General features: G+C 44.8%; 2 protein-coding genes across 5 annotated transcripts; one reads left to right on the top strand and one right to left on the bottom strand.

Moving 5' to 3' along the window:
* Positions 1 to 19: 19 nt before the first annotated feature.
* Positions 20 to 6783, top strand: chadlb (chondroadherin-like b). Of its 2 annotated transcripts, none has more exons than XM_045723882.1 (8): positions 20 to 235; positions 1695 to 1865; positions 2132 to 2326; positions 2541 to 2842; positions 2996 to 3497; positions 4433 to 5119; positions 5268 to 5434; positions 5665 to 6783. In XM_045723882.1, the coding sequence occupies exons 2-8, from the start codon at positions 1695 to 1697 to the stop codon at positions 5951 to 5953; spliced, it is 2313 nt and encodes a 770-aa protein (XP_045579838.1). In that variant the 5' UTR covers positions 20 to 235; the 3' UTR covers positions 5954 to 6783. The 2 variants fall into 2 exon arrangements, with proteins under 2 accessions (XP_045579838.1, XP_045579840.1); XM_045723884.1 differs by lacking the exon at positions 20 to 235 and adding an exon at positions 615 to 879.
* On the bottom strand, positions 6698 to 27723 carry l3mbtl2 (L3MBTL histone methyl-lysine binding protein 2). 3 transcript variants are annotated; one of them, XM_014208001.2, is made up of 18 exons: positions 27649 to 27723; positions 26775 to 27268; positions 26391 to 26538; positions 25763 to 25896; positions 25506 to 25629; positions 23420 to 23502; positions 23173 to 23290; positions 22855 to 22989; positions 17124 to 17212; positions 16718 to 16967; positions 16578 to 16639; positions 16298 to 16402; positions 9281 to 9431; positions 8590 to 8672; positions 8194 to 8428; positions 7787 to 7831; positions 7385 to 7663; positions 6698 to 7234 (listed from the first exon to the last, which is right to left on the bottom strand). In XM_014208001.2, exons 2-18 carry the CDS (start codon positions 27147 to 27149, stop codon positions 7047 to 7049), a joined length of 2604 nt encoding a protein of 867 aa, XP_014063476.2. In that variant the 5' UTR covers positions 27150 to 27268; positions 27649 to 27723; the 3' UTR covers positions 6698 to 7046. The 3 variants fall into 3 exon arrangements, with proteins under 3 accessions (XP_014063476.2, XP_014063486.2, XP_014063495.2); XM_014208011.2 differs by lacking the exon at positions 27649 to 27723 and adding an exon at positions 27453 to 27472; XM_014208020.2 differs by lacking the exon at positions 27649 to 27723 and having other exon boundaries at positions 26975 to 27264.

The following is a 27723-nucleotide window of genomic DNA, read 5'->3' as shown; positions in this document are numbered from 1 at the left end:
TAGGCGATATGCATACTGTTTATACATCCCCTGAGGCGCAGCTCTACTGCGCACTTTGAAACTCACGAGAAATGAATCGAAAGACGGGGTCAGAGTGAATGGAGGGATAATGAAGTTTATTTTGGATGAGGTACAGCCAGGGGAAGAGCAGGGAGAGAGACCAGGGACCGTGAGAGAATAAACGGCAGTACAAAGAACTGGAGCTGAATAACAGGAACACAAATACGGAGCGAGAGTGAGTAAACGGAAAATGGTGGAGAGATGCTGCCTAGGTTGCGTTAGAATGAAGCGTCGACTTTGTGTTGAGACCTAATATATTGATCATATATTAATAATGGAAAAAAAACTTTCGGACTTAAATAACTTCTAGAGATTGGACAGAATGGGTCAAATACAGTGTCATGATTTTCAGTCAGCCTACACCTAATTAAAAAAAGACAGAGACGTGGGAAAGTTGTCGTGGAATAGTCAGGTAACGGTAGGAAACCAATAAAGGGAAATGTATTCCCCCATTCCTCCTGGTTTATTTACAGGAGACACTCGGCAGCGGTGAGTCCTGTGCCCAGCGGTGAATACACTGCGCGTCTTTGTGCGCAGCCGGCGTGCCAGCTCAACTGCGGTCTAAACTGCTTATCCCCGGGGGGACACTGACACACAGGCTTTGCCCTAGGAAATTCCACCGTCTCTTATTTCTCCCCCCTCTCTCACAACTCTCTCTTTCACTCAAAATTCACAACGGTCTATGATCATTGTAGATGGAGACAACTTTGAAAAGTGTTAAAACAGTTTTTCAATTGCTAAGTAGTAACAAGTAGGCTAGTGGTCAACAAGGATTACATAGTTTTGGTTGGATTTATCTGGAAACTTTCCTCGTTTCAGGTAGGGACAATCTCCCAAACCCATATTTCCAAACTTAGTGAATTGTTTTGGTTCAGGTAGACTACAAGGTGATAACGTTTTCATTGTGATGAAATAGCTTAACTTGTGTCTGTAGGCTATCATTGAAATACTGTCTTTAGATGTGGAAAAACACTTTCAATTAGTGAATTTCCATTATGAAACTAGGAGAAACATTGGGATTCATGCCATTCTTGCTATTATTGGCTATTAGGCCTACCCTCTAAATACATTTTCTCACAGTCTGAATCTGGTGACGCATGTGATTGGGCAGGTTTGAGAATTGTTCCATTTTTTAGTTGCGCTACCCATATATTCAGTTAGGCTACTTTAGCATATAGGTACATTATAACTATTATCTTATGTAGGCTATTGAATAAATACGTATTTATATAGTTTTACGAATGGATTAACCGTATGCGTAATTGGAGTTGTTGGACCACATTTAAATACATGTATTTAGATAGTTTTAACGCGGCGAGGTGTGAAACGGCTTTTCAAATCGAGATGCGTCTCACCGAGTTGATAATTAAGCCGTGGAATGTAGACCGGCGAAAACCGACGCATACTAGCAAAGACTTGAGAAAGCAAATAGCCCAAATTACTCTAATCCGAAAAAAAGACGGGTTGAGAAATTGGATTAACTCGATAAAGGGATAAGACTGAGACTCTCTAAAACATATAGGTCTACATGGGATATGGAATAGGCCCCCAACAAGCGGAATGGCTGTCAACTTTGTTTATCTTGTAGTAGAATAATATTTGCGCAGCCAGTTGAATCTCCTTTGATTTTCCAGATGTATTCGATGGACTGCCCCGCAGCCTTGAGGTCTCTGCTGATACTACTCTTGGCCATCCCGGGGGCGCACCTTGGCAAGTGCCCAAAGGAGTGCATATGTGACCAAATCTCACTCACTGTTACCTGTGTCAACAAAAACCTGACAGAGGTGCCTCCCACAATCGACGAGGTAAGCCTAAACCCCATGTGACTGACTCATTGAAATTCTGGATTTTATGAAGTAAGACCTAATGATTACAATTCAAGGGGCAACCTGTTTGAATACAGCAGGGTTTCCCAGACCATGTCCTGGGGCCCCCCCCCTGGGCGGCCATTTTGTTTTTTGCGTTTAGGGTTAGGGCAAAAACCAAAACGTGCAGCCGGGGGGAATACAGGTTGAGTAACAAAATCATATTAAACAAATCTCAATCATTATCAATCCCTTCCCACCATCAGATCACAGTGAAACTGGATCTGAAAAGCAACTACATCCAGGAGCTGCCATCAGGTTCGTTCAAACACACGCCGTACCTGACACACCTGTCCTTGCAGCGCTGCAATCTCCGCACCGTGAAGGAGGGGGCGTTCCGTGCTCTGGGCCGTCTCGTCTTCCTCAACCTGGCCAACAACAACATGGAGATCCTCTATCAGGTAAGAGATATTCGCACCGTGTTATATGTGACTGTTTCTGTGGTTTGACTATGTTTCTGGGGGAACTTGGTATTGAAAATGAAAAGCTCCACACTCTCTTTCTTCATCTCATTTTCCCTTTATCTCTCTCTCTCTCTCTCTTTGTCTTTCCGCCACTCTCTCCCCTCCCTCTCATTCCCCCTTCCTCCCACTCTCTCTCCTCTCCCATCTCCAGGAGTCGTTTGACGGTCTCTCCTCACTGAAGCAGCTGCTGATTGACCGTAACCGAGTGGAGGAGATCCAGCCAGGGGCCTTCTCTCAGCTGGGGTTCCTCAACCTGCTCTCCCTCACCCACAACCAGCTCACCTATATCCCCAACATGGCCTTCCAGGGCCTGCAGAACATAAAGTGGCTACGCCTTAGCCACAACTCTGTTAACTACATGGCCACTGAGGCCTTCGCAGGCCTGTTCACCCTCACGCGCCTCAGCCTCGACCACAACGAGCTGCAGTTCTTTCCTACTGAGACCATGACCAGGTATGATGGTTGTGTTATCTCTTCCCTGACATACACTACACCACCCTTTTTCCAGGAACCATAAAGGCCTATTCTACCAACCAACCATCCATTCCTCATTCCTCTCTCTCTCGCTCTGTCTTTCTGCTTTCTCTCTCTGTTCCCTCTCTCCAGACTCCCAGAGGTGACCCGTCTGGACCTCAGTTTCAACCCCATGACCTTCCTGGGTGAGGAGACTGTCTCCATGAACAAACTCACACACCTCTTCATGGACCACATGTCCCTGCAGGACCTGTCCCACACGGCCGTGTCACTGTCCCCCTCTCTCACCCACCTGGACCTCAGCCACAACCAGCTCCGTGTACTCCAGCCCTTCACTCCAGCCTCCCCCAAGCTGGCCCGCCTTAACCTGTCTGGAAACCCCATCTACTGCAACTGCTACCTGCTGCCGCTGAGGGAGTGGGGCATCCGGAAGAAGGTGAAGCTGATGGGGGCTTGCGGGGGACCGGCTCACTTCTCTGGGGAGAACCTGGAGGCCATCCACCCCCGGGACCTGCGCTGCCAGAGCCAGGAGGCCATGCTGAAGGCTGAGTTTGAGGAGCAGACCAGGGTGATGTCGCCCCCCACCCCCGAGCCCATCAACAAGGTCAAGTGTCCTGCCAACTGTGCCTGTGAGGTGAGAGAGGGGGATGCTGAGATTTTGATATGGGTTATGAGCTTGCCATCCTAAAATGTATTTACCTCACCAAACCCTCTCTCTTCTATCTTATCCATCCCACCTGTCCTCCCTTATCCATCCCACCTGTCCTCCCTTATCCATCCCTCCTGTCCTCCCTTATCCATCCCGCCTGTCCTCCCTTATCCATCCCTCCTGTCCTCCCTTATCCATCCCGCCTGTCCTCCCTTATCCATACCCTCCTGTCCTCCCTTATCCACCCCTCCTGTCCTCCCTTATCCATCCCGCCTGTCCTCCCTTATGCATCCCACCTGTCCTCCCTTATCCATCCCTCCTGTCCTCCCTTATCCACCCCTCCTGTCCTCCCTTATCCATCCTACCTGTCCTCCCTTATCCATCCCACCTGTCCTCCCTTATGCATCCTACCTGTCCTCCCTTATCCACCCCTCCTGTCCTCCCTTATCCATCCCTCCTGTCCTCCCTTATCCATCCCGCCTGTCCTCCCTTATGCATCCCACCTGTCCTCCCTTATCCACCCCGCCTGTCCTCCCTTATCCATCCCTCCTGTCCTCCCTTATCCATCCCGCCTGTCCTCCCTTATGCATCCCACCTGTCCTCCCTTATCCACCCCTCCTGTCCTCCCTTATCCATCTTACCTGTCCTTCCTTATCCATCCCTCCTGTCTTTCCTTATGCATCCCACCTGTCCTCCCTTATCCACCCCTCCTGTCCTCCCTTATCCATCCCTCCTGTCCTCCCTTATCCATCTTACCTGTCCTCCCTTACCCATCCCTCCTGTCCTCCCTTACCCATCCCTCCTGTCCTCCCTTACCCATCCCTCCTGTCCTCCCTTATCCATACCCTCCTGTCCTCCCTTATCCATACCCTCCTGTCCTCCCTTATCCATACCCTCCTGTCCTCCACTGTTCCCCTCAGGGTGAGACACACCACTCCTCCTGTGAGAACCGCGGCCACACCAAAGTCCCCCTCGGCTTCTCCCCCGACACGCGCCTCCTCGACCTGCGGGGCAACCACTTCCACTACATCCCTGCCAACAGTTTTCCCGGCGTTGCCAAGGTAGTCTCCCTCCATCTACAGCGCTGTAAGATTGTGGAGGTGGAGCCTGGTGCATTCCATGGCATGAAAGGGCTGGTCTACCTTTACCTCTCCGAGAATGAGCTTGACTCCCTCAACCCCGACGCCTTCAAGGGCATGCCTCAGCTCACCTACCTCCACTTGGAGAAGAACAAATTCACAGTCTTCCCCAAGGGGGCCTTCAAGCTGCTGCCTGGCCTGCTGGCCCTTCACATGGAAAACAACTCCATCGCCAAGCTGGAGCCAGGGATCCTGAATGGGGCGGAGAAGCTGAGGGGGCTCTATCTGACCTCCAACTTCATCAATGGTGTGGCCCCCAGGGCATTTGACCCGGCCCCCGACCTCGACACTCTTCACTTGGGAGGGAACAAGCTCAAGGAGGTTCCCAGTGATGCGTTAGCGAAGACAGGCAACCTGGGAGAGTTACGGTTGTCTGGGAATCCCATTCGCTGGATTGGACCGCATGCTTTCCAGCCATTAGCTAGGGCACTGAAGGATCTGTATTTGGACGGCATGGGTTTGGAGAAGGTGAGGGGATATATTTACATGCCAGTACATCTGTGGTTTTCCTGTCACTCCTCTACTTTCTCCTAGTTTTCGCGTATCTCGTATGCTCGTTTCTCTTCTCTCCTATTCCCTCCCCATTACACACCTGTGTTTTGTGGTTCTCCTGCAGATGTCTAAGGACTCTCTGGCAGGGCTGGGTGCTGGTCTGAGGAGTCTATACCTAGAGGGGAACCAGCTAGAGGAGGTGCCTGACTTCAACCCTCTGACGGGCCTGGAGGTCATCAACCTGGCAGAGAACCCTCTGTTGTGTGACTGCCCCCTGCTGCCGCTACGCATGTACCACGTTCGCACATTATGCTCTCTCTATTACATACACACACTGATACATGCTTGCAAACTCCCCCTCTTTCTTCCTCGCTCATGTACACACGTGCTGTAACCCACTCATGTTCACCCTCTCATACAATCTGTAAACACACAATCATGTATTAATGGCCACTCAGAAATATGCTGTACTCAACATACATGACAATGCCTTTGTTAAAGCCTAACTCTCTTTGCCTCAGGTGGATTGAGAAGGTGAACCTGAAGGTCCGGGCCACCTGTGTCCACCCACCTGAGCTGCGAGGCCTGAGGGTCAAGGACGTCCACGTCTTCAAGTCCTGCCCTGGAGGGGAAAGCCTGCCCTCTGCCCCCCTCCCGAAGGTTTCCAAACCCCCCAAGTCCACCAAACCCAAACCTGCCCACCTCAATGCCCCCAGACAGGTCAAGGTGGTGAAAACCAAAACTCGCAAGATTCAGACCCCAAAGCCCACCGTCGCCAAGAAAACCACCAAGAGAAGCAAGGTGGTTTGATTGCACATAGCTGTCACTAGAGGGAGCTATAACTATTACACGTAACTACAGGTGAGGAGATGTAACAGTCGAGGATGTGCCTCACTTGTCTCCCTCAAGGCTTTGACTTCTGTAGATATGCACAACTCAACACAGAACAGACCAACACATACTAAGACAGACACACAGGGGTCTTCATAGACGGATGCTATTCTGAAGAGGGTAGAAAAAGATGTAGAATTTCAATAGTGTTGAAACTTTTCTTTAACACCAGGATTATACTGTATGTTATTTCTATATTGAGTGGCTTCCTGTTGAAAATGTTCTGAATTCATACTAACATTTTAAAATGTTACATTATGAGATTTAGTCCGCTATGCTGATGCTTGCTAGTGAAAACCAAACTGTAGGGAGCTCTAACATTTACTTCCCAATCTCCACATTCCACTGTACGAACACTCACTCTAATGGCCATTAATGACATATAGTACGTTGTAATTGCACTTTCTTTTACCCACTTTGAAAACATTTTTGAATGTTACGGAGATAGAAATAAAGAATGAACAATTTTGTCAAGTGAGATTCTTGTTCAGTGTGGAAAAAGTTTGGCATAATAAACAGCTCAAAGCTAGGTTCCTACCAGTACATAACTCTACTGTCTCGGTGTGTGGTAGCGCATGTGTTTCATAGCAGATCCTAGTTTAGTCAGTAAAATGTGAAACGTGAAGGAAGGTCATAATTCCCACAGACACTCAGAGCAACCAGTTCACTGAAGTACTTTAATTCAGGATAGTATATACAACAACGAAAAGGAATCTGGATATAAAACAAATAAACATTATACAACAACATCGACTGGGTGTTTGTTATTCAACGTGTGAAAGAATGTCCTTAACGGGTGTCACAGTACTGGCCTTTCTGTTAAACTGGAACAGTTTTATTCAGCTCCAGAGCTGAGAATGTTCAGAAGTGGGACCAGCTCAGCTCAACAGACTCATCTGATCTTCAGGTTCAGGTGCTCCACAGCGATCAGTAGTGTAGTGATTTAAGGCTGTGATGGTGTAGAATGAAGTTAACCACAGACATTAATCTACTGTCAGTTTGGATAATTGTATTAGGGTATATCAATTTCAGTGAGTCTCAACGTTCCATCGGTTCCACCTCTGTCTGTTGCTTCCGCTTTCTGCTGGTCCTCTCCCTGTGGCTCCTGCTTGACCCCCCCCAGGGAGGATGGAGGGACCGGGGCCTCTGGCAGGGTCGGTGCGATGGGGGTCTCCACCTCCTCCACCTTCACTGCTATGACTGGAGAGAGAGCGAGAGGACAAACACAGTGAGCAATTAAGAAAAGTGAAAGGCATTCAATAATCATCTCTATGTTCTCTCTCTTCCAAGTTATCAACTACATCTGGTATGGCTGGAATGGAAGTCATTACAGGATGTGTGTCTACTCACTCTCCTGCTCCTCAGGTTCAGCCTTAATCTGCTGTGTGAGAGATGTGTGGTCTGACTGTTGTGGGGTTCCGGCCTCAGGTTCAGACTGTTGTGGGGTTCCGGCCTCAGGTTCAGACTGTTGTGGGGTTCCGGCCTCAGGTTCAGACTGTTGTGGGGTTCCGGCCTCAGGTTCAGACTGTTGTGGGGTTCCGGCCTCAGGTTCAGACTGTTGGCTCGGACGTCTTGGGGGGCGGTTCTTGGAGATGAGGTTTGCCAGTTTCTTCTTCACCATCCTTTTCTCTGGAACGTGCAAAGAGAGAGAGTTACAACAGAGGAAAACATTGAGTTGCATGGTTGAATCTAAAAGTGGGTTATCTGTTTTAGTTAGTATCTGTGGTGTGGGATGGTTTTGGGAGGACGTACTCTTTTTCCCCATAGGCTTGTGTTTCTTGCGACTTGCAACAGGATCTACGAAAAGGAGAGAACACAAACATGTCAAACAAACGGCACTCAAAGCATCAACACCAAACAGCGGGTGTGTGTGTGTTAGTGCCGTCCATCCCTCGGTCCAACCTGGACCCAGGAGTAGACGGAAAAAGTTCCAAAGTTGCCTGTGAAGCGATTTGAACAGGCAACCTTTGGGTTGCTAGACATTCGCCTTATATGCCCACCCATCCACCCCGACCAAACACATTTCGATTTGCCTTAAGTAACCTATCTTATGGACCATACCAAACGTAACATATCATACGCATTTGAGTGTCTCAGATTTGAATTTACTATGTTATGTCTAGTCTATGAGACCAAGCTGCTGAGTCCTCAGTTCTTACCTGGTCCAATGGGTGGCTGGAGCTGGTATCCCGTGACCTCGCACCAGCCCACAGGGTAGATGTCTGGTGACTGAACGTCCACCCACTGGTCAAAGTCTGGCTCCCAGCCATCAAAGTGCAGCAGCAGCAGCCGGCCCACACAGCGCCTCACGGTGGCCACGCACACCAGCCACGGCTCCATCAGGTCCACAGCTTCCAACTTCATTTTCTGAGTGAAGCCGTGACCTGAGCCGTCCTGTAGGATACACGCAGTCACGCCCGCCCACACACCATAGAACCAGAATTAGAACAGTGTTTCCAAACCTCTCTCAGTACCAATAGCTTCTCATAAGTCCATATACTGGAGACTGGGTACCTACCTGTATGACACTGGGTATATAAACAGCTTTGAGTTACCGTGTTGAAGAGCTGTGCTGGCGCTGTTCTGGCTCCCTTCTCCTCAAGGTATTTTGCCCAGGAGAAGGTTTTCCAGTCATAGCCTGGTAGAAAAGATGAATATGCCACCGGTATAAGGGATATGACACTGCATGGGGAACCACTCACTTAATTCTTATTACAGATTCACCAAACAGGTGGTGTTTGCCCAAAACAGTAAACCAGAGCAACAAGAAAGAGGAAAAGAAAGAGCAGAGGGGAGAGAGTAGAGGAGCGTGTGTAGAGGAGAGAGAGAGTGGGGGAGAGAGTAGGAGAGAGAGAATAGGGGAGAGAGAGTGAGAGTAGGGGAGAGAGAGAGAGTAGGGGAGAGAGAGAGATTGGGGAGAGAGAGAGAGAGAGAGTTGGGGAGAGAGAGAGAGAGAGAGTTGGGGAGAGAGAGAGTAGGGGAGAGAGAGAGAGAGAGTTGGGGAGAGAGAGAGAGAGTAGGGGAGAGAGAGAGAGTAGGGGAGAGAGAGAGAGTGAGTAGGGGAGAGAGAGAGTGAGTAAGGGAGAGAGAGAGTAGGGGAGAGAGAGTAGGGGAGAGAGAGAGAGAGAGAGAGAGAGAGAGAGAGAGAGAGAGAGAGAGAGAGAGAGAGAGAGAGAGAGAGAGAGAGAGAGAGAGAGAGAGAGAGAGAGAGAGTAGAGAGAGAGTAGAGAGAGTGTAGGGTATTACCAGGGGGTGGTGTGAGCTGTATGTTGTGCTTCTGGCAGTATCCCTTGGGTAGGATGGCATGGGAGGAAGCATGGTAGCAGAACCAGTCAGACCCATCACCCGACCCATCTGTGCCATCAATGCCCACCATCAGGTAGCCATCCAACAGCACCTGGGAGATAGAGCGAGAGAGTTACAACAGTTACCTTGCTACTAGACTCCATTTCAAGGTAATCCAAGATGGTGTAGCAGTCGGACGTGTGTTTTGTCTTGTCCCGTGTAAATAATAGTTTTCCTTGTTTTTTTTATATATATATTTCGTATATATTTTAATCTCAATTTCCATCTACGGACTGAATATACTCTCCTGCAACCCGCCTCACCCAATGTGGTACGGATCTGCTATTTTTATACTTTAGAACCGGAACCCCCATCAGAAGCTAGCCAGCTAACTAGCTAGTAGTCAGTTAGCCACTGCTAGGTGTCTTCACTGTTAACTCTGACACCAGCCAGCCTCAGCTCGGTCAATACCTGCCAGTCTGCACAGCGCGATATCAACCCAGAGCATATCAGACTGTTTTTACTCAACCACATCTCCGGATTCCTACAGCAAGCTCTGGACCTTTACACCGGATCATTGCAGCTAGCTAGCTGAAATCCGAGTGGCTACTCCTGGCTAACGTCTCTGTCCCGAAGTAAGCAGCAGTTAGCCTTGAGCTAGCCTCGAGCTAGGCCCATCTCCTGGCTAGCCGAAGAGGTATACCAGCTAATTCTTGGGCTACAATACCTCTTTTGCCAATTGGCCTGAACCCTTTATTGCCATCACGGAGCCCAGCCGATCATCACGACTGGTCTGCCGACGTAATCGTCCGAGGTGGTTTCAACAGGCTTTTCCGTTGTGACGTCACCGAAGATCCATCTGCTGGCCACGGCCCACTAGCTTTCTGAATCACCGTGTCTCCAGCTCGCCTAGCGTAGTAGCGACTACCGAACGTCTCCCTGACTCACCTAATGCTGCTCATTGGACCCTATGATCACTCGGCTACTCATGCCTCTCCCCAATGTCAATATGCCTTGTCTACTGCTGTTTAGGTTAGTTATTGTTTTATTTCACTAAAGAGCCCCCAGCCCCACCCTACATGTCTTAGATAGCTCTTTTGTCGCACCCTCCACACATGCGGAGACCTCACGTGGCTTAACTGGTGCCTCCAGAGACGCAACCGCTCTCATCGTCACTCAATGCCTAGGTTTACCTCCACTGTACTCACATCATGTCTGTAAATGATGCCCTGAATCTATCCTACCACGCCCAGAAATCTGCTCCTTTTATTCTCTGTCCCCAACGCACTAGACGACCAGTTCTTATAGCCTTTAGCCGCACCCTTATCCTATTCCTCCTCTGTTCCTCTGGTGATGTAGAGGTTAACCTAGGCCCTGTAGCCCCCAGCATCGTAAAAGCCTTGGTTTCATGCATGTTAACATCAGATGCCTCCTCACTAAGTTTGTTTTATTCACTGCTTTAGCACGCTCCGCCAACCCAGATGTCCTAGCTGTGTCTGTATCCTGGCTTAGGAAGGCAAATTAAAATTCAGAAATTTCCATCCCCAATTACAACATTTTCCGTCAAGACAGAACTGCTAAAGGGGGCGGAATTGCAATCTACTGTAGAGATAGCCTGCAGAGTTCTGTTATACTATCCAGGTCTATACCCAAACAGTTCGAGCTTCTACTTTTAAAGACCCATCTCTCCAGAAATAAGTCCCTCACTGTTGCCGCTTGTTATAGACCCCCCTCAGCTCCCAGCTGTGCCCTGGACACCATATGTGAATTGATAGCCCCCCATCTATCGTCAGAGTTCGTACTGCTAGGTGACCTAAATTGGGATATGCTTAACACCCCGGACATCCTACAATCAAAGCTAGATGCCCTCAATCTCACACAAATTATCAAGGAACCTACCAGGTACAACCCCAAATCCGTAAAATAAGAGCATCCTCATAGATATCATCCTGATCAACTTGCCCTCTAAATACACCTCTGCTGTTTTCAACCAGGATCTCAGCGATCACTGCCTGCGTCCGTAGTGGGTCCGCAGTCAAACGACCACCCTCATCACTGTCAAACGCTCCCTAAAACACTTCTGCGAGCAGGCCTTTCTAATCGACTTGGCCCGGGTATCCTGGAAGGATATTGACCTCATCCCGTCAGTAGAGGATGCCTGGTTGTTCCTTAAAAGTGCTTTCCTCACCATCTTAAATAAGCATGCCCCTTTCAAAAAATTTACAACTAAGAACAGATACAGCTCCTGATTCAGTCCAGACCTGACTGCCCTTGACCAGCACAAAAACACCCTGTGGCGTACTGCACTAGCTTCGAATAGTCCCCGCGATATGCAACTTTTCAGGGAAGTCAGGAACCAATACACATAGTCAGTTAGGAAAGCAAAGGCTAGCTTTTCAAACAGAAATCTGCATTCTGCAGCACTAATTCCACAAAGTTTTGGGACACTGTAAAGTCCATGGAGAATAAGAGAACATCCTCCCAGCTGCCCACTGCACTGAGACTAGGAAACACTTTCACCACTGATAAATCCACGATAATTGAGAATTTCAATAAGCATTTCTCTACGGCTGGCAATGCTTTCCACCTGGCTATCCCAAACCCAGGCAACAACTCCGCACCCCCCGCAGCAACTGACCGTGTACCTCAGCCACGCTCAAGGTCCTAAACGATATTATAACTGCCATCGATAAAAGACAGTACTGTGCAGCCGTCTTCATCGACCTGGCCAAGGATTTTGACTCTGTCAATCACCGTATTCTTATCGGCAGACTCAACAGCCTTGGTTTCTCTAATGACTGCCTCGCCTGGTTCACTAACTACTTCTCAGATAGAGTTCAGTGTGTCAAATTGGAGGGCCTATTGTCCGGACCACTGGCAGTCTATGGGGGTGCCACAGTGTTCAATTCTCGGGCTGACTCTTTTCTCTGTATATATAAAAAATGTTGCTCTTGCTGCGGGTGATTCTTTGATCCACCTCCAGGCAGACGACACCATTCTATATACATCTGGCCCTTCTTTGGACACTGTGTTACCAAACCTCCGAACGAGCTTCAACACCATACAACACTCCTTCCGTGGCCTCCAACTGCTCTTAAATAATTGTAAAACTAAATGCATGCTCTTCAACCGATCGCTGCCCGCACCTGCCTGCCCGACTAGCATCACTACTCTGGACGGTTCTGACTTAGAATATGTGGACAACTATAAATACCGAGGTGTCTGGCTAGACTGTAAACTCTCCTTTCAGACTCACATTAAGCATCTCCAAAATTAAATCGAGAATCGGCTTCCTATTTCGCAACAAAACCTCCTTCACTCATGCTGCCAAACATACCCTCATAAAACTGACTACCCTACCGATCCTTGACTTTGGCGATGTCATTTACAAAATAGCCTCCAACACTCTACTCAGCAAATTGGATGCAGTCTATCACAGTGCCATCCATTTTGTCACCAAAGCCCCATATACTACCCACCACTGCGACCTGTATGCTCTTGTTGGCTGGCCCTCACTACATATCCATCGCCAAACCCACTGGCTCCAGGTCATCTATAAGTCTTTGCTAGGTAAATCTCCGGCTTATCTCAGCTCACTGGTCACCAAAGCAACACCCACCCGTAGCACGCGCTCCAGCAGGTATATTTCACTGGTCATCCCCAAAGCCAACACCTCCTTTGGCCGCCTTTCCTTCCAGTTCTCTGCTGCCAATGACTGGAACAAATTGCAAAAATCACTGAAGTTGGAGACTTATTTCTCCCTCACTAACTTTAAGCGTCAGCTGTCAGAGCAGCTTACCGATTGCTGCAGCTGTACACAGCCCATCTGTAAATAGCCCATCCAACCAACTACCTTCCTCATCCCCACATTTGTTTTTCTGCTCTTTTGCACACCAGTACTTCTACTTGCACATCCTCATCGGCACATATATCATTCCAGTGTACATTTCTAAATTGTAATTACTTCGCCACTGTTGGCCTATTTATTGTCTTACCTTCTTACTTCATTTGCACACACTATGTACAGATTTTCTATTGTATTGATTGTACATTTGTATATCCCATGTGTAACTCTGTGTTGTTGTTTTTGTCAAACTGCTTTGCTTTATCTTGGCCAGGTCGCAGTTGTAAATGAGAACTTGTTCTCAACTGGCCTACCTGGTTAAATAAAGGTGAAATAAAAATAAATAAATCAACCAAAAAAAAACAGGTTGAATCACAAGTTTGTTGGACAGAAGAAGCTATTAAAGCACTACACAGCTGATTTAAATAATCAAAGCTTGATAATGAGTTCATTATTTCAATCAGCTGAGTAGTGCTAGGTCAAAAACCAAAACGTGAACCCCTTGGGGTCCCCAGGACCGAATTAGGGAAACCCTGCTTTTAAACAGTTACAGAGTTTAATGGCTACGATACGAGGAAAATGAAGATGGATCAACATTTGAGTTACTCCACAATACTAACCTAAATGACAGAGTGAAAAGGAAAGCCTGTACAGAATAAAAATATTCCAAAACATGCAACCTGTTTGCAATAAGGCACTGAAGTAATAATGCAGAAACTGTGGAAAATAAATTAACTTCATGTCTTGAAAAGAAAGTTATGTTTGGGACAAATCCAACACAACACATTACCGAGTACCACTCTTTATATTTTCAAGCATGGTGGTGGCTGCATCATGTTATGGGTATGCTTGTCATCAGCCAGGACTAGAGAGTTTAAGATACAAATAAATGGAATAGCGCTAAGCACAGGCAAAATCCTTCGGGAAAACCTGGTTCAGTCTGCTTTCCAACAGACACTGGAAGACAAATTCACATTTCAGCAGGACAATAACCTAAAACACAAGGCCAAATCTACAGTGGAGTTGTTTACCAAGACATCATCGAATGTTCCTGAGTGGCTGAGTTACAGTTCTGACTTAAAATCAGCTTTAGAATCTATGACAAGACATGAAAATGACTGTCTCGCAATGATCAATAACCAACTTGTTTTTTAAAGAATGTGCAAATATTGTATAATCCAGGTGTGCAAAGATCTTAGAGACTTACCCAGAAAGACTCACTGCTGTAATCACTGCCAAAGGGCATTCTAACATGCATTGACTCAGGGGGTTGAATAATTATCTAAATCAAGATAGAACACTTTTTTTTTTTACAACTGAACACTTTTTTACAACTGTTACAACTGAATTTCTTTTTTCAACTGTTATAATCATCTTCCTTTGAAAGCATTTTGTGTAGATCGTTGACAAAAAATTACAATTAAATCAATTTTAATCCCTACTTTAATACACTATAAGTACATTTGTGCAAATACTTCCTCTTCAGCGTAAAATCATATCGCCAATTAGCATTAAAAAAAAAATCCGTTTTTTTTTTAAAGTTATTTTTTATTTTTTATAGATACACCTCTCCTGAATCGACCCACGTCGTCCGATTTCAAAAAGGTTTTACAGGAAAAGCAAATCATTAGATTATGTTAGATGAGTCCATCGTAAAAAGCAGCAACATAGCCATTTTCCGACCAACCACTTGCATCACAAATAACCAAAAAACAGCTAAATGCAGCACTAACCTTTTACAAACTTCATCAGATGACACACCTAGGACATCATGTTATACAATGCATGCATTCTTTTGTTCAATAAAGGTCATATTTATATATAAAAACAGCATTTTACATCGGCGCGTAACGTTGACTATTTTCCCCTCAAATGCGTCCCGGGAAACAGCGCATAATTCCATTTATTACTATTCGAAAACGATTTTGTAAATTTATATTGTCAATCTAACATTTATAGATGAATATCTCTTGAGAACACCTGTCATACCAGATTTTAAATTAACTTTACTGGGTAATCACACTTTGCGATAAAAGGAGATGCGATACACAGAAAATGAGCTAATAAACCGAGCTCGGCGCCATCTTGGAACAATCGCATGTCACATCTCATCTTGTATAATATTGTCAATAATCGCCTACCTTTAGTTGTCTTCATCAGAAAGCACTTCCAGGAATCCCAGGTCCACAACAGATGTATTTTCGGTCGAAAAAGTCCATCATTTATGTTCCATTAGCTTTCTGTTGTTAGCGCGTCTGAATGCTGTATCCAAATACTCTGCCGGGCGCAAATACACAGCCGTTTCGAAATAAAACGTTTTTTTTCCCATTTAGGTTCGTTCAAACATGTCAAACGTTGTAAAACATTAATCTTCAGGGCCTGTAACACCAAGAGAGCCAATAAGATTCGAGGGGGATGATTTCATTGTGTTTCAAACCGTTTACAAAGGTGGGGGTAGACATGGCCGCCGGCGTCATAATGGTGATGGCCCATCCCCTGTGACCAATTTCCAACGTGTCTCATTCACTGAGTTTCGACTGTATAAGGCTCAAACCACTGTGAAAAGACTGGCGACATCTAGTGGAAGCAATAGGAAGTGCTCACTGAACCATTGTTAACGGTGTGATTAATAGGGAAAGATGAGAAGTCGAGTCCACAAATCTGAATTCCACTTCCTGTTTCAATCGGTCTCGGGGTTTTGACTGCCATAGGAGTTCTGTTATACTCACAGACACCATTCAAAGAGTTTTAGAAACTTTAGGGTGTTTTCTATCCATATATAATAAGTATATGCATGTCCTAGCTTCTGAGTTTGATTAGTAGGCCGTTGAAAATGGGAACTAATTTTTTTCAAAATGCGCTGTGGCGCCCCCTATCCTAGGGTATCCTCAAGAGGTTATGACACCTTCAAATGGAGGGTCTAGATACATGCTGCTTTCATTTCTAAACCGTAAAACATATGTTTGAAAATACCCTCGAATAAAAGGTGACATTCTGTTCTTTTACATCATATAAAACATTTAATATCAAGTCCAAAATATTTGGAGTATAGAGCCAAATTAAGTGTACATAGACAATATTAGTTAAAACATCACAGCATTGCAGCCAAGAATGAAAATCCTCTCAATCATTACCTTGTGTATAGTGGCCACACAGATGTTGCCCAGGTTTACAGGGTCGATGGCCTCCAGCTTCATTCCCACCTCAAAGAAGCCTCCTTCCATGTACACAGTCCTGGGCTGTGGGGGAGTCATAGAGAGGCATAACTGTGTTATAAAAGTCCAGTCATGAAATAAGCCATTGTGGCATGCAGAAACACAGCGCTTCTTTTGCAGACTCCTCTGGTGTTAGTCAAACCATCAACAAATGAGCTATAGATAGACATTAATTAATGTGATCAGTCTGTACACTGACCTTCTTAAACAGCATGGGGACGCTGTCACAGTACACCTTACGGAATGTTGGGTGGTCAACATCTGTGGAAAAACGTTTCATATTATCAACATAGAAAACAACCCCCCCCCCACCGTGCACCAGTTGGTTTAATCCCGTACCAGTCGGTTTGATGACGTGGCCCACTTTGCTGGACCAGCCCACTGGGTGCAGAAGGGGACTCCACATGTGGCACCAGACGTCAGAGAGGGGCTCCCCTTTGGCCTCCTGTTCCCCGTCCTCATAGACCAGTCTTAGGCGGCCTCCGGTTACAGTGTCCACCACTGCCAGCCGTGTCCGGCTCACCAGAGTGCGGTCCACCACCTCCACACGCATGCCAGTACGGAACGGACACTTCATACTCTCTGCCAGCTGAGAGGGAGAAAGGAGAAAAGAGAGAGAGAGGAGGGGGGAGACACATGCAGAGAGAAGGGAAGGCCATTACAGAGACAAGGGGCGGTGGTGGAGAGATGTGGTAATTTGGTTGGTTCTACCACAAAGAAAAAGTATGTCTGACACAAGTGTTACCTTCATATAGAAGTCCACAGGCAAAGTTCTGGCTCCAACCAGTCGGTTCATCAGGTACTCCTTCCAGTCAGAGATGTTCTGGTGCACAGCTAGAAAAGGGACACACAACCAATAGTGTGCATTCGGAAACTATTCAGACCCCTTCAATTTTTCCACGTTTTGTTACGTTACAGTCTTATTCTAAAATTGATTAAATTGTTTGTTTTTTCTCATCTATCTAAACACAATACCCCATAATGAGAAAGCAAAAACTGTTTTTTTTAGAAATGTTTGCAAATTTATAAAATATAAAAAACTGAAATATTACATTAACATAAGTATTCAGACCCTTTACTCAGTACTTTGTTGAAGCACCTTTGGCAGCAATTACAGCCTCGAGTCTTCTTGGGTATGACGCTATAAGCTTGGCACACCTGTATTTGGGGAGTTTCTCCCATTCTTCTCTGTAGATCCTCAAGCTCTGTCAGGTTGGATGGGGAGTGTCGCTGCACAGCTATTTTCAGGTCACTGGCTGGGCCACTCAAGGATATTGAGACTTGTCCCGAAACCACTCCTGCGTTGTCCTGTTGGAAGGTGAACCCTCGCCCCAGTCTGAGGTTCTGAGCGCTCTGGAGCAGGTTTTCATCAAGTTTCCCTCTGTACCTTGCTTCGTTCATCTTTCCCTCGATCCTGACTAGTCTCCCAGTCCCTGCCGCTGAAAAACGTCCCCACAGCATGATACTGCCACCACCATGCTTCACCGTAGGGATGGTGCCAGGTTTCCTCCAGACATGACGCTTGGCATTCAGGCCAAAGAGTTAAATCTTGGTTTCATCAGACCAGAGAATCTTGTTTTCTCAGCTCTAAGCAGAGTCTTGTTGGTTCCAAATTTCTTCCATTTAAGAATGGAGGCCATTGTGTTCTTGGGGACCTTCAATGCTACAGACATTTTTTGGAACCCTTCCCCAGATCTGTGCCTCAACACATTCCTGTCTCTGAGCTCTATGGACAATTCCTTTGACCTCATGGCTTGATTTTTGCTGTGACATGCACTGTCAACTGTGGGACTTTTATAGACAGGTGTGCCTATCCAAATCATGTCAAATCAAACTTTATTTGTCATGTGCCGAACACAACAGACCTTACCGTGAAATGCTTACTTACACGCCCTTAACCAACAATGCAGTTCAAGAAAGAGTTCAGTTTATTTGGTAAATATTTTCTTAAGTAAAAAAATAATAAAAAGTAAAACGATAAAATAACGAGGCTATATACAGGGGGTACCGGTACAGAGTCAATGTGCTGGGGGTACAGGTAAGTTAATTGTACACGTAGGTACTGGTAAAAATGACTATGCATAGATATGTGAATAGTCCGGGTAGCCATTTGATTAATTGTTCAGCAGTCTCATGGCTTGGGGGTAGAAGCTGTTACGGAGCCCTTTGGTCCTAGACTTGGCACTCCGGTACTGCTTGCCATGCAGTAGCAGAGAGAACATTCTATGACTTGGGTGACTGGAGTCTTTGACAATTTTTTGGACACCGACTAGTATATAGGTCCTGGATGGCAGGAACTGGGCCCCAGTGATGTACTGGGATGTATGCACTACCCTCTTTAGACTCCAGTCACCCTAGTCATAGAATGTTCTCTCTGCTACCGTTTTTCAGCGCCTTCAAGGTCAGATAATGAGCAGTTGCCATACCAGCCCGTGATGCAACCGGTCAGGTCATGCTCCTGATGGTGGAGCTGTAGAACTTTGAGGATCTGGGGACCCATGACAAATCTTTTCAGTCTCCTGAGGTGGGAAAATGTGTTGTCGTGCCCCCTTCACAACTGTCTTGGTGTGTTTGGACCATGATAGTTTGTTGGTGATGTGGACACTAAGGAACTTGAAACTCTCAACCAGCTCCACTACAGCCCCGTCAATGTTAATGAGGGCCTGTTCGGCCCAACTTTTCCTGTAGACCACAATCAGCTCCTTTGTCTTTCTCACATTGAGGGAGAGGTTGTTGTCCTGGCACCACACTGCCAGGTCTCTGACCTCCTCCCTATAGGCTGTCTCATCGTTGTCGGTAATCAGGCCTACCACTGTTGTCGTCAGCAAACTTAATGATGTTGTTGGAGTCGTGTTTGGTCACACAGTCGTGGGTAAACAGAGAGTACAGGACTAAGCATGCACCCTTGAGGGGCTCCAGTGTTGAGGGTCAGCGTGGCAGACGTGTACCTGTACCACTTGGGGGCAGCCCGTCAGGAAGTCAAGTATCCAGTTGCAGAGGGAGGTATTAAGTCCCAGGGTCCTTAGCTCAGTGATGAGCTCTGTGGGCACTATGGTGTTGAACGCAATCAATTGAATTAACCACATGTGGACTCCAATCAAGTTTGAGAAACATCTAGATGGAAACAGGATGCACCTGAGCTCAATTTCGAGTCTCATAGCTTTTTGTTTCGAGTAGCATTACTTTTTATAAAAAAAAAAAAAAAAATGTATACATATTTTTATTGGCAATATAAAGAAACATAAATTACAACTTGAACAGGTACATCCTTTTATCCCCTTATACTTACTGAAACACCTCCCCTTAACAAAAGCAGCATACATATACAAATTAAATAAAACGTACAATTGGAAATAATAAATATACGCACATATGTATACATACAGTACCAGTCAAAAATTGACACCTACTCATTCAGGGGTTTTTATTTATTTTTACTATTTTCTACATTGTAGAATAATAGAAAACATCAAAACTATGAAAAAACATGGAATCATGTAGTAACCAACAAAAGTGTTAAACAAATCAAAATATATTTTTGATTCTTAATTCAAAGTAGCCATCCTTTGCCTTTAAATTGTTTAACTTGGGTCAAAAGTTTAGGGTAGCCTTTCACAAGCTTCCCACAATAAGTTGGGTGAATTTTGGCCCATTCCTCCTGACAGAGCTGGTGTAAAAGGAGTCAGGTTTGTAGGCCTCCTTGCACGCACACACTTTTTCAGTTCTGCCCACACATTTTCTATAGGATTGAGGTCATGGCTTTGTGATGGCCACTCCAATACTTTGACTCTTTGTTGTCATTATATTCACACCTCAATAGGAAAAACCAGACGGCGACAGACGTAAAGGCAGTGGGGTTGATGGGAAAACGTTCATTTTCCTGAAAGTTCAATTTGTAACCTGAGAATGATCCAAATGTTTTTAAAATATGCATTATGTTTTCGACAGAGTTCACAGGGTTAGTGATATATAATAGTAGATAATCTGCGTACTGTGACACTTTGTGTTCTTCACCAGCTCGGTGGATTCCAGTGAATCATTTTAAGGCCAAGGAAAGCAGTTCTATTGCAAGTGCAAAAAGGAGTGTGGACATAGGGCACCCTTGACGGGTCCCTCTGGAGAGGCGAAAGTATTTGAATGTTGAGAGTTGGTGTGTACGCTAGCCGTAGGAGCAGAATAGAGCAGACGTATCCATGAGATGAAATTGGACCCAAAACCAAATCTTATCAAAACTGAAATAAATAATCCCACTCCACCAGGTCGAAAGCATCAAGAGAAACAACAATTTGGGGGTCTGGAGAGAGAAGGAGAGATTATAAATGTTCAAAAGACGACGTACATTGGAAAACAGTTGTCGCCCTTTGATGAAACCCATTTGATCATCAGATATGACATCCTGGAGGCAGGGTTCCAACCGGCATGCTAGAACCTTAGCTAATAGTTTAACATCAGAGCTCAAAAGTGAAATGATCTTTATCTTTGAGTATAAGTAATATGGAGGCTTGAGTTAGCGTTGTGGGGAGAGAGCCCTGTGATAACGAGTCGGTGAACACATCTAATAGTAATGGGGCGAGTTGATCTGCGAATTATTTTGAATAATCGATTGGGAAGCCATCAGGGCCTGGGGCCTTGCCACTTTGCATTAACTTTAGACCCTTTGTTATCTCATCGAGATATTGAGGGTTGTCCAGAACTTCACTGATGTCCTTACTAAATGAATGGAATATCCAATTTATTTAAAAAGTTGTCCATAGCCGTAATATCTGATGGGGTTTCGGATTTGTAGAGGTTAGAATAAAATGACACAAAACTTGAATAAAATATTAGAGGATCACTTGTAAGATTACAGGAAGAGTTATATAACTGAGATGCTGACTGGCGTTTAAGTTGGTGTGCCAAAAGGCGGCTGGCCTTGTCACCATATTCGTAGTACGTCCCCTTTGTTTGTTGCAACAGAAACTCTGCTTTATCAGTGGAAAGCAGATTAAATTCACTTTGAAGTTTTATCCTCTCTGCGTATAATTCAGGGGATGGTGAAGTTTAATACTGGCGGTCTATTGCCAGGATTGAGTCCAGCAGTTCTTGACGTTTCAGTTGTTTGTTTGACATAATGAGCATTATAAGAAATGATCTTTCCCCGTAATACAGCTTTGAAAGTCTCCCAAAGAAGAGAGGATGAGGTGTTGTTATTTGTATTCCTTTGAATGAATACATTTATGTTGGTTGAAATAAAAAGTTACAGAATTCTTTGTTAGACAATAGGGCCGTGTTAAATCTCCAAGTCAACTGTTTTTTGCGTTCGGAGTAAGAGCTAAGTCCAGAATGTGGGAGGGAATGGTCCGAAATTACTATAGCAGAATATTCTGTAGTTTTAACTGAGGGGAGAAGGGCGCTAAAAAAAAATGTAGTCTATGGGTGAGTAGGCTTGATAAACATGAGAAAAGTAGAAGTCTTTTGTGACCGGGTGGAGGAAGCGCCATGGATAAACACAACCCATTTGGGTCGTGAATGTAGAAAGAGCTTTTGCCATCCTGGAAGGAGTAACAGTTCTGGGATTAGACCGGTCGAGTCATGGTTCAATAACATAGTTAAAGACCCCGCCGAAGATGAGGCAGTGGGTGTCAAGATTAGGGAGAGAGGCTAAAAGAGATGTCTTAAATCTAGTGTCATCCCAGTTAGGGGCGTAAACATTTGTAAGTACTACAGGGGTCTGGAAGAGTGTCCACTAACTATTGTATAATGTCCTCCAAGATCTGAAATGATCTGAGAGGGTGAAAACTGTGCTCGTTTGTGAATCACTATTGCGACTTCCCTGGCTTTGCCGTTAAAATTAGAATGGAAAAACCAGTCCAAACCATGCTTTACGCAATCTAGTATGGTTGTTAACACATATTGCATTTCTTCAAGAAACGCACCTATCAGTATTCAGATGTGAAAATACTCTGGAGCTCTTAATTTGCCCTCCACAACCTGCGAATGTTCCATGTCACCAGTCTGACTGGAAGCCCCAAAATACCATCCTGACTTGTTGTTGAACTAGACATGAACCCTTATAAGAGGAGAAGTCAAATGAAGAAAAATGAGGAAGAGAGATTGAGAGAGAAGCTACATGAAAAAAATAAAATAATAAATAAATAAACTAAAATCCTTTAGAGAAACAGAGCACAAGAATCTTTGGATATTGCCAACATAACCCACCCACTCTCAACATCCCCAACATACACTAAAATACAAGTGATAGTACAACACTTCCACAAAATGTGGAAGAAGTCAAGGGGTCTGAATGCACTGTATTTATCCACTAGCAAAACATTTAATAAACCCACTTTTTTTTGTAAGTGTAATCAAATTGTTGCACTTCTTCAGATACTGCTTAAAAAAAGGGATCTCATTACCCACAATTTTTTTTTTTTTTACAGAAATGTTAACTAAAACTTTTAGACCTATAGTACTCTATACCTGTGGAGGTCACTCACCCTGTGGTGGCACCAGCAGCTTGCCGGTCATGGCACACCATCCGATGGGGTACATGTCTCCAGAACCCAGGCTGCACCAGAAGTCCTGGCTGCTGTCCTCCTCAAAGCCCTCGTACCTCAACCGAGCTTTATAGCCTGGAAAACAGAGGGAGGAAGAGGTAAACTAACATGCAGTCCATAACAACAACAACAACAAAATTGTTTGATGTCTCAGGATGCCTCCTAAATTGAACCTTGATCCCTGTGTAGTGCACTATATAGGGAATAGGGTGACATTTTTAGATGTCCCATCAATCAGTTTCAGAGTATTTGGCTGACCTGCAAGTTGGATGATGCTGGCGATCCAATACACTTTACTGGGCAGGATGGCACTAGTGTTCAGGACCTCTACCTTTAACCTCACTGTGATGTCATCCCACTGGGCACAGAGCGGCGCCTGCAGGGGTGGAATGGAGGGGAACAGCGGCAACGTTGCTTCACCAGTAGAATAAAGAAAGCAATTTATTGCTACGCAACTTTAAAATGAAATAGGATAGTATTTTAATAAGTGCAAAGGAAGACTTGCATGTCTGAAGCAGGCCACTGAAGCAGCAAGAGAGCCTGCCTTCTCCAGGTAAGCACCCCAGTCAAAGTTTCCTGTTGCTGCAGCTATATGACAAGGGGAAAAGGGAGAACTAACACAGGTCTGTCTCAGAAAGGAACTAAATGTTTCCCCTCTTGTAACTTACATATAATGATTGAGAGGATTCTTCTTCCTGGCTGCAATGGTGTGATGTTTTAACTAATATTGTCAATGTACACTTAATTCTGGCAGCTTCATTAAATAGTACCCGCAAAACACCAGTTTCAACGTCAACAGTGAAGAGGTGACTCCGGGATGCTGGCCTTCTAGGCAGAGTTCCTCTGTCCAGTGTCTGTGTTCTTTTGCCCATCTTAATCTTTTCTTTTTAATTGGCCAGTCTGAGATATGGCTTTTTCTTTGCAACTCTGCCTAGAAGGACAACATCCTGGAGTCTCCTTTTCACTCTTGATGTTGAGACTGGTGTTTTGTGGGTACTATTTAATGAAGCTGCCAGTTGAGGACTTGTGAGGCGTCTGTTTCTCAAACTAGACACTCTAATGTACTTGTCCTCTTTCTCAGTTGTGCACCGGGGCCTCCCACTCCTCTTTCTATTCTGGTTAGAGACAGTTTGCGCTGTTCTGTGAAGGGAGTAGTACACAGCGGTGTATGAGATCTTCAGTTTCTTGGCAATTTCTCGCATGGAACAGCCTTCATTTCTCAGCACAAGAATAGACTGACGTGTTTCAGAAGAAAGTTCTTTGTTTCTGGCCATTTTGAGTCTGTAATCGAATTCACAAATGCTGATGCCCCAGATACTCAACTAGTCTAAAGAAGGCCAGTTTTATTGCTTAGCACAGTTTTCAGCTGTGCTAACATAATTGTAAAGGGGTTTTCTAATGATCAATTAACCTTTTAAAATGATAAGCTTGGATTAGCTAACACAACATGCCATTGGAACACAGGAGTGATGGTTGCTGATAATGGGCCTCTGTACACCTATGTAGATATTCCATAATAAAAAAATAATAATAATAATAAAAAAATATTTAAAAAAGCCATTTCCAGCTACAATAGTCATTTACAACATTAACAATGTCTACACTGTATTTCTGATCAAGTGTATGTTTTTAATGGACAAAACAATTTGCTTTTCTTTGAAAAGCAAGGATATTTCTAAGTGACCCCAAACTTTTGAACGGTAGTGTGATATATATATATATATATAAAATACTCAAGGAATAACGTGTACACACACACTCACACATTATTCTCAGTATTATTTATTTGTATTTATTTTCTCCTCCTATAAAAAAAAACTGTCATATTGTTCTTTAGTCGTAGTGTTCTTAGTTTAAATGTGTGTTGCCGTTCCTGTCCATTAGTGTTGTGTATTTTGTCATGTTCTATGTTGTGTGGACCCCAAGAAGAATAGCTGCTGCCTCTTCAACAGCTAATGGGGACTTTCTCACTCATAATCTTTCACGATTCATTCATGATTATCCGTAATCATACATTATTTACCCTTCATTTCTATTGGGCACAACATAATCCAAAGCAAACTGCAAATGGGCTCCCGAGTTGCGCAGCGTTCTAAGGCACTGCAACTCAGTGCAAGATGCATCACTACAGACCCTGGTTCGATTCCAGGCTGTATCACAACCATCCGTGATTGGGAGTCCCATAGAGCAGCATTCAATTGGCCCAGCGTCGCACGGGTTAGGCCGTCATTGTAAATTAGAATTTGTTCTTAACTGACTTGCCTGGTTAAATAAAGGTTAAACAATCCAACAAGTTTGCAGATACACAAGCTTGATGAAGTCATTGTGTGCTAGGAATATGGAACCAAATCTTAAACCTTTCACTACTTTATTACACTATAAATGAAATTGTCAAAATACTTATAACACCTTCAAAATGGGGAGACTAGATACATAAAGTGCTTTCATTTCTAAACCGCAAAACAGATATGACAATGTCGCCTCATATGAAACATTTTCTCTCAAATCCAAAATGCTGAAGTATAGAGCCAAATTAAAAGTTTGGCTTTTCCACTACCCCAGCAATGGAAAAGCCCTCCAAGTGGTCTCACCATCCTGTCCAGTAGAGCTGGAGCTGTTGTCCTGACTGCTTCCCAGAGAAGCAATCATGTTCCCCATCTGGGTGGACCAGGCAGTCTTAATCAGCACCTTGGCCTTCTTGGTGGGAGGCTTTCCCTGGAGAAAATAAAACATTGAGTGAAGACAAGGGTGATGCTATATAAAAGGCTTTATAAAAGGCTATACAGTATAAAGTCTATAAACATCTAGCCTCACCACCTGTAACACACAGAAAGATATTCTCTCTCACCTGAAGTCGTGCCAGGATAGAGGACTTCTTGCAGTTGGAGGAGTAGGCTCTGGAGCAGGAGACGCTGCAGAAACGCTTGGTCTTGGAATAGAAGGTGTCTCTGGTCCCGCTGAAGCCACACATCTCACACACCACTGTGTAGGGAAGAGGATGAGAATATGTTACAGAAAGGATCGGTGGTTTTGGTGATCCATGATGAGTATCCTTGCCTGGAATTTTATATTAGCAGGCTGACTAATTCACTTTATATCAACAGGCTAACTAATTCACTTTATATCAACAGGCTAACTAATTCACTTTATATCAACAGGCTAACTAATTCACTTTATATCAACAGGCTAACTAATTCACTTTATATCAACAGGCTAACTAATTCACTTTATATCAACAGGCTAACTAATTCACTTTATATCAACAGGCTAACTAATTCACTTTATATCAACAGGCTAACTAATTCACTTTATATCAACAGGCTAACTAATTCACTTTATATCAACAGGCTAACTAATTCACTTTATATCAACAGGCTAACTAATTCACTTGATATCAACAGGCTAACTAATTCACTTGATATCAACAGGCTAACTAATTCACTTTATATCAACAGGCTAACACAGTCTTTCCTCACCCGGTCCGTCATCTATAGTGAGAGCAGAGTAGTAATCTCCAAAAGAATCATCCATCTCATCTTCATCATCTTCATCTTCGTCGTCATCTTCATCGTCATCCTCTGCGTCAGTGTCATCCGACTGCAGAGGGCCCCCCTCAACATCCTCCTTTCAGAGAGAGGAACAAGGTTGGGTAAGAGAGAGGGTCATGTATGATTTGAACTATTCTGAAACATGGAACTGTGCTTTAGCTATTAAATATACTGTCTTTAACATCACAGATTATCAACCTTATGTTATAAATCTATCAAGCTACCGCTTGTTTACTAAAGTATGGTATTGCGCTGTTTTTTCCTCAATGTCAGGTGGACACTGACACACAACACTAACGGTCACAGACTCACAGTGTCATATTCCTGTGGTTCTACAGGGACGCCACGTCTCTGAGCTTTGGGGGTGCACACGCTGCAGCCGAAGCCCTCACAGGAGGTGCAGGGGGGCCGTATGAACACTGTGGGGACAGCCCCATACTTCAGCTTCAGCTGTCCTTTGGCAGCGAGAGCCTTGAGGACGGGGTAGGGCTTGTTTTCAAAACACTCCTTACCGAAGTGTTCACAGCAAAGCTGGGAGTTCGGCGAGGCGGTCCAGTTGCTCCGTGTCCGCTGGACCTGCTTCTCCCATTTGTGAAACTCCTCTGTGTCATTGTTGGGGAAATTGTACAGAGTAACACCATCGTCCCACGACTTGCCACACCCATATGCCACACAGCGGTCAGGCATCGTCTTCTGGCACGTGATTGGACTGTTTTGAGAATGATGTCAGGCAGTTCAAGTCTAGAGTCAGGGCTTCCTTCTTGTTGTCTCGTGTGATGTCATACCACTGCTCCTGGGGCTGCACTCTGTAACCAAAGGGGCAAGATTGAATTTGACATCACATTATTGGTTAAAAGGGGACCTGTGCTCCTTGCATCAGAAGTGTATTCTATACTTTAAACAAAATCTTCATGTCTTCTCTAATATCGAACATAACAGTGCTGATTGCACATCCAGTGGCATTCAACAATTAACACATTAGTTTGCTACCTTGCTAGCTAGCAGGCTAACAGAGTATTAGTGCAGTAACCTCGCTATGCGTTTCCCCGAATCTATTCTACCATTCACCAACACTGTAAAAGCAATCTTAACTTTCGTTTATTAGTATTCTAGCAATGTACACTTGAATCCCTTCGCTTAAAAGGAACTTTGCAAAATCAGCCTCAGTAACACGTTAGTCACCTACCGCTTCTTCGTGTTTATTCCTGTGAAAGGAATTCTGGGAGTTGTAGTTTTCAGCTGCTTCAGGCATGCAGCTGCG

The sequence above is a fragment of the Salmo salar genome, chromosome ssa01, assembly GCF_905237065.1.
Source record: "Salmo salar chromosome ssa01, Ssal_v3.1, whole genome shotgun sequence".
Lineage (NCBI taxonomy): Eukaryota > Metazoa > Chordata > Actinopteri > Salmoniformes > Salmonidae > Salmo > Salmo salar.
The sequence above is the reverse complement of the archived record's forward strand: the minus strand, read 5'-3'. Positions and strand labels throughout refer to the sequence as shown.

Excerpts from the sequence above, each read along its gene's own strand:
- chadlb (XM_045723882.1), top strand. The coding sequence starts at position 1,695 with ATGTATTCGATGGACTGCCCCGCAGCCTTGAGGTCTCTGCTGATACTA. Across the intron at positions 2,327-2,540 it reads ACATGGAGATCCTCTATCAG|GAGTCGTTTGACGGTCTCTC; the intron begins GTAAGAGATATT and ends TCCCATCTCCAG. Across the intron at positions 5,120-5,267 it reads ACGGCATGGGTTTGGAGAAG|ATGTCTAAGGACTCTCTGGC; the intron begins GTGAGGGGATAT and ends GTTCTCCTGCAG.
- l3mbtl2 (XM_014208001.2), bottom strand. The coding sequence starts at position 27,149 with ATGCCTGACCGCTGTGTGGCATATGGGTGTGGCAAGTCGTGGGACGAT. Across the intron at positions 16,640-16,717 it reads CCACGTCATCAAACCGACTG|ATGTTGACCACCCAACATTC; the intron begins GTACGGGATTAA and ends GTTTTTCCACAG. Across the intron at positions 7,664-7,786 it reads CAAGCCTATGGGGAAAAAGA|AGAAAAGGATGGTGAAGAAG; the intron begins GTACGTCCTCCC and ends TGCACGTTCCAG.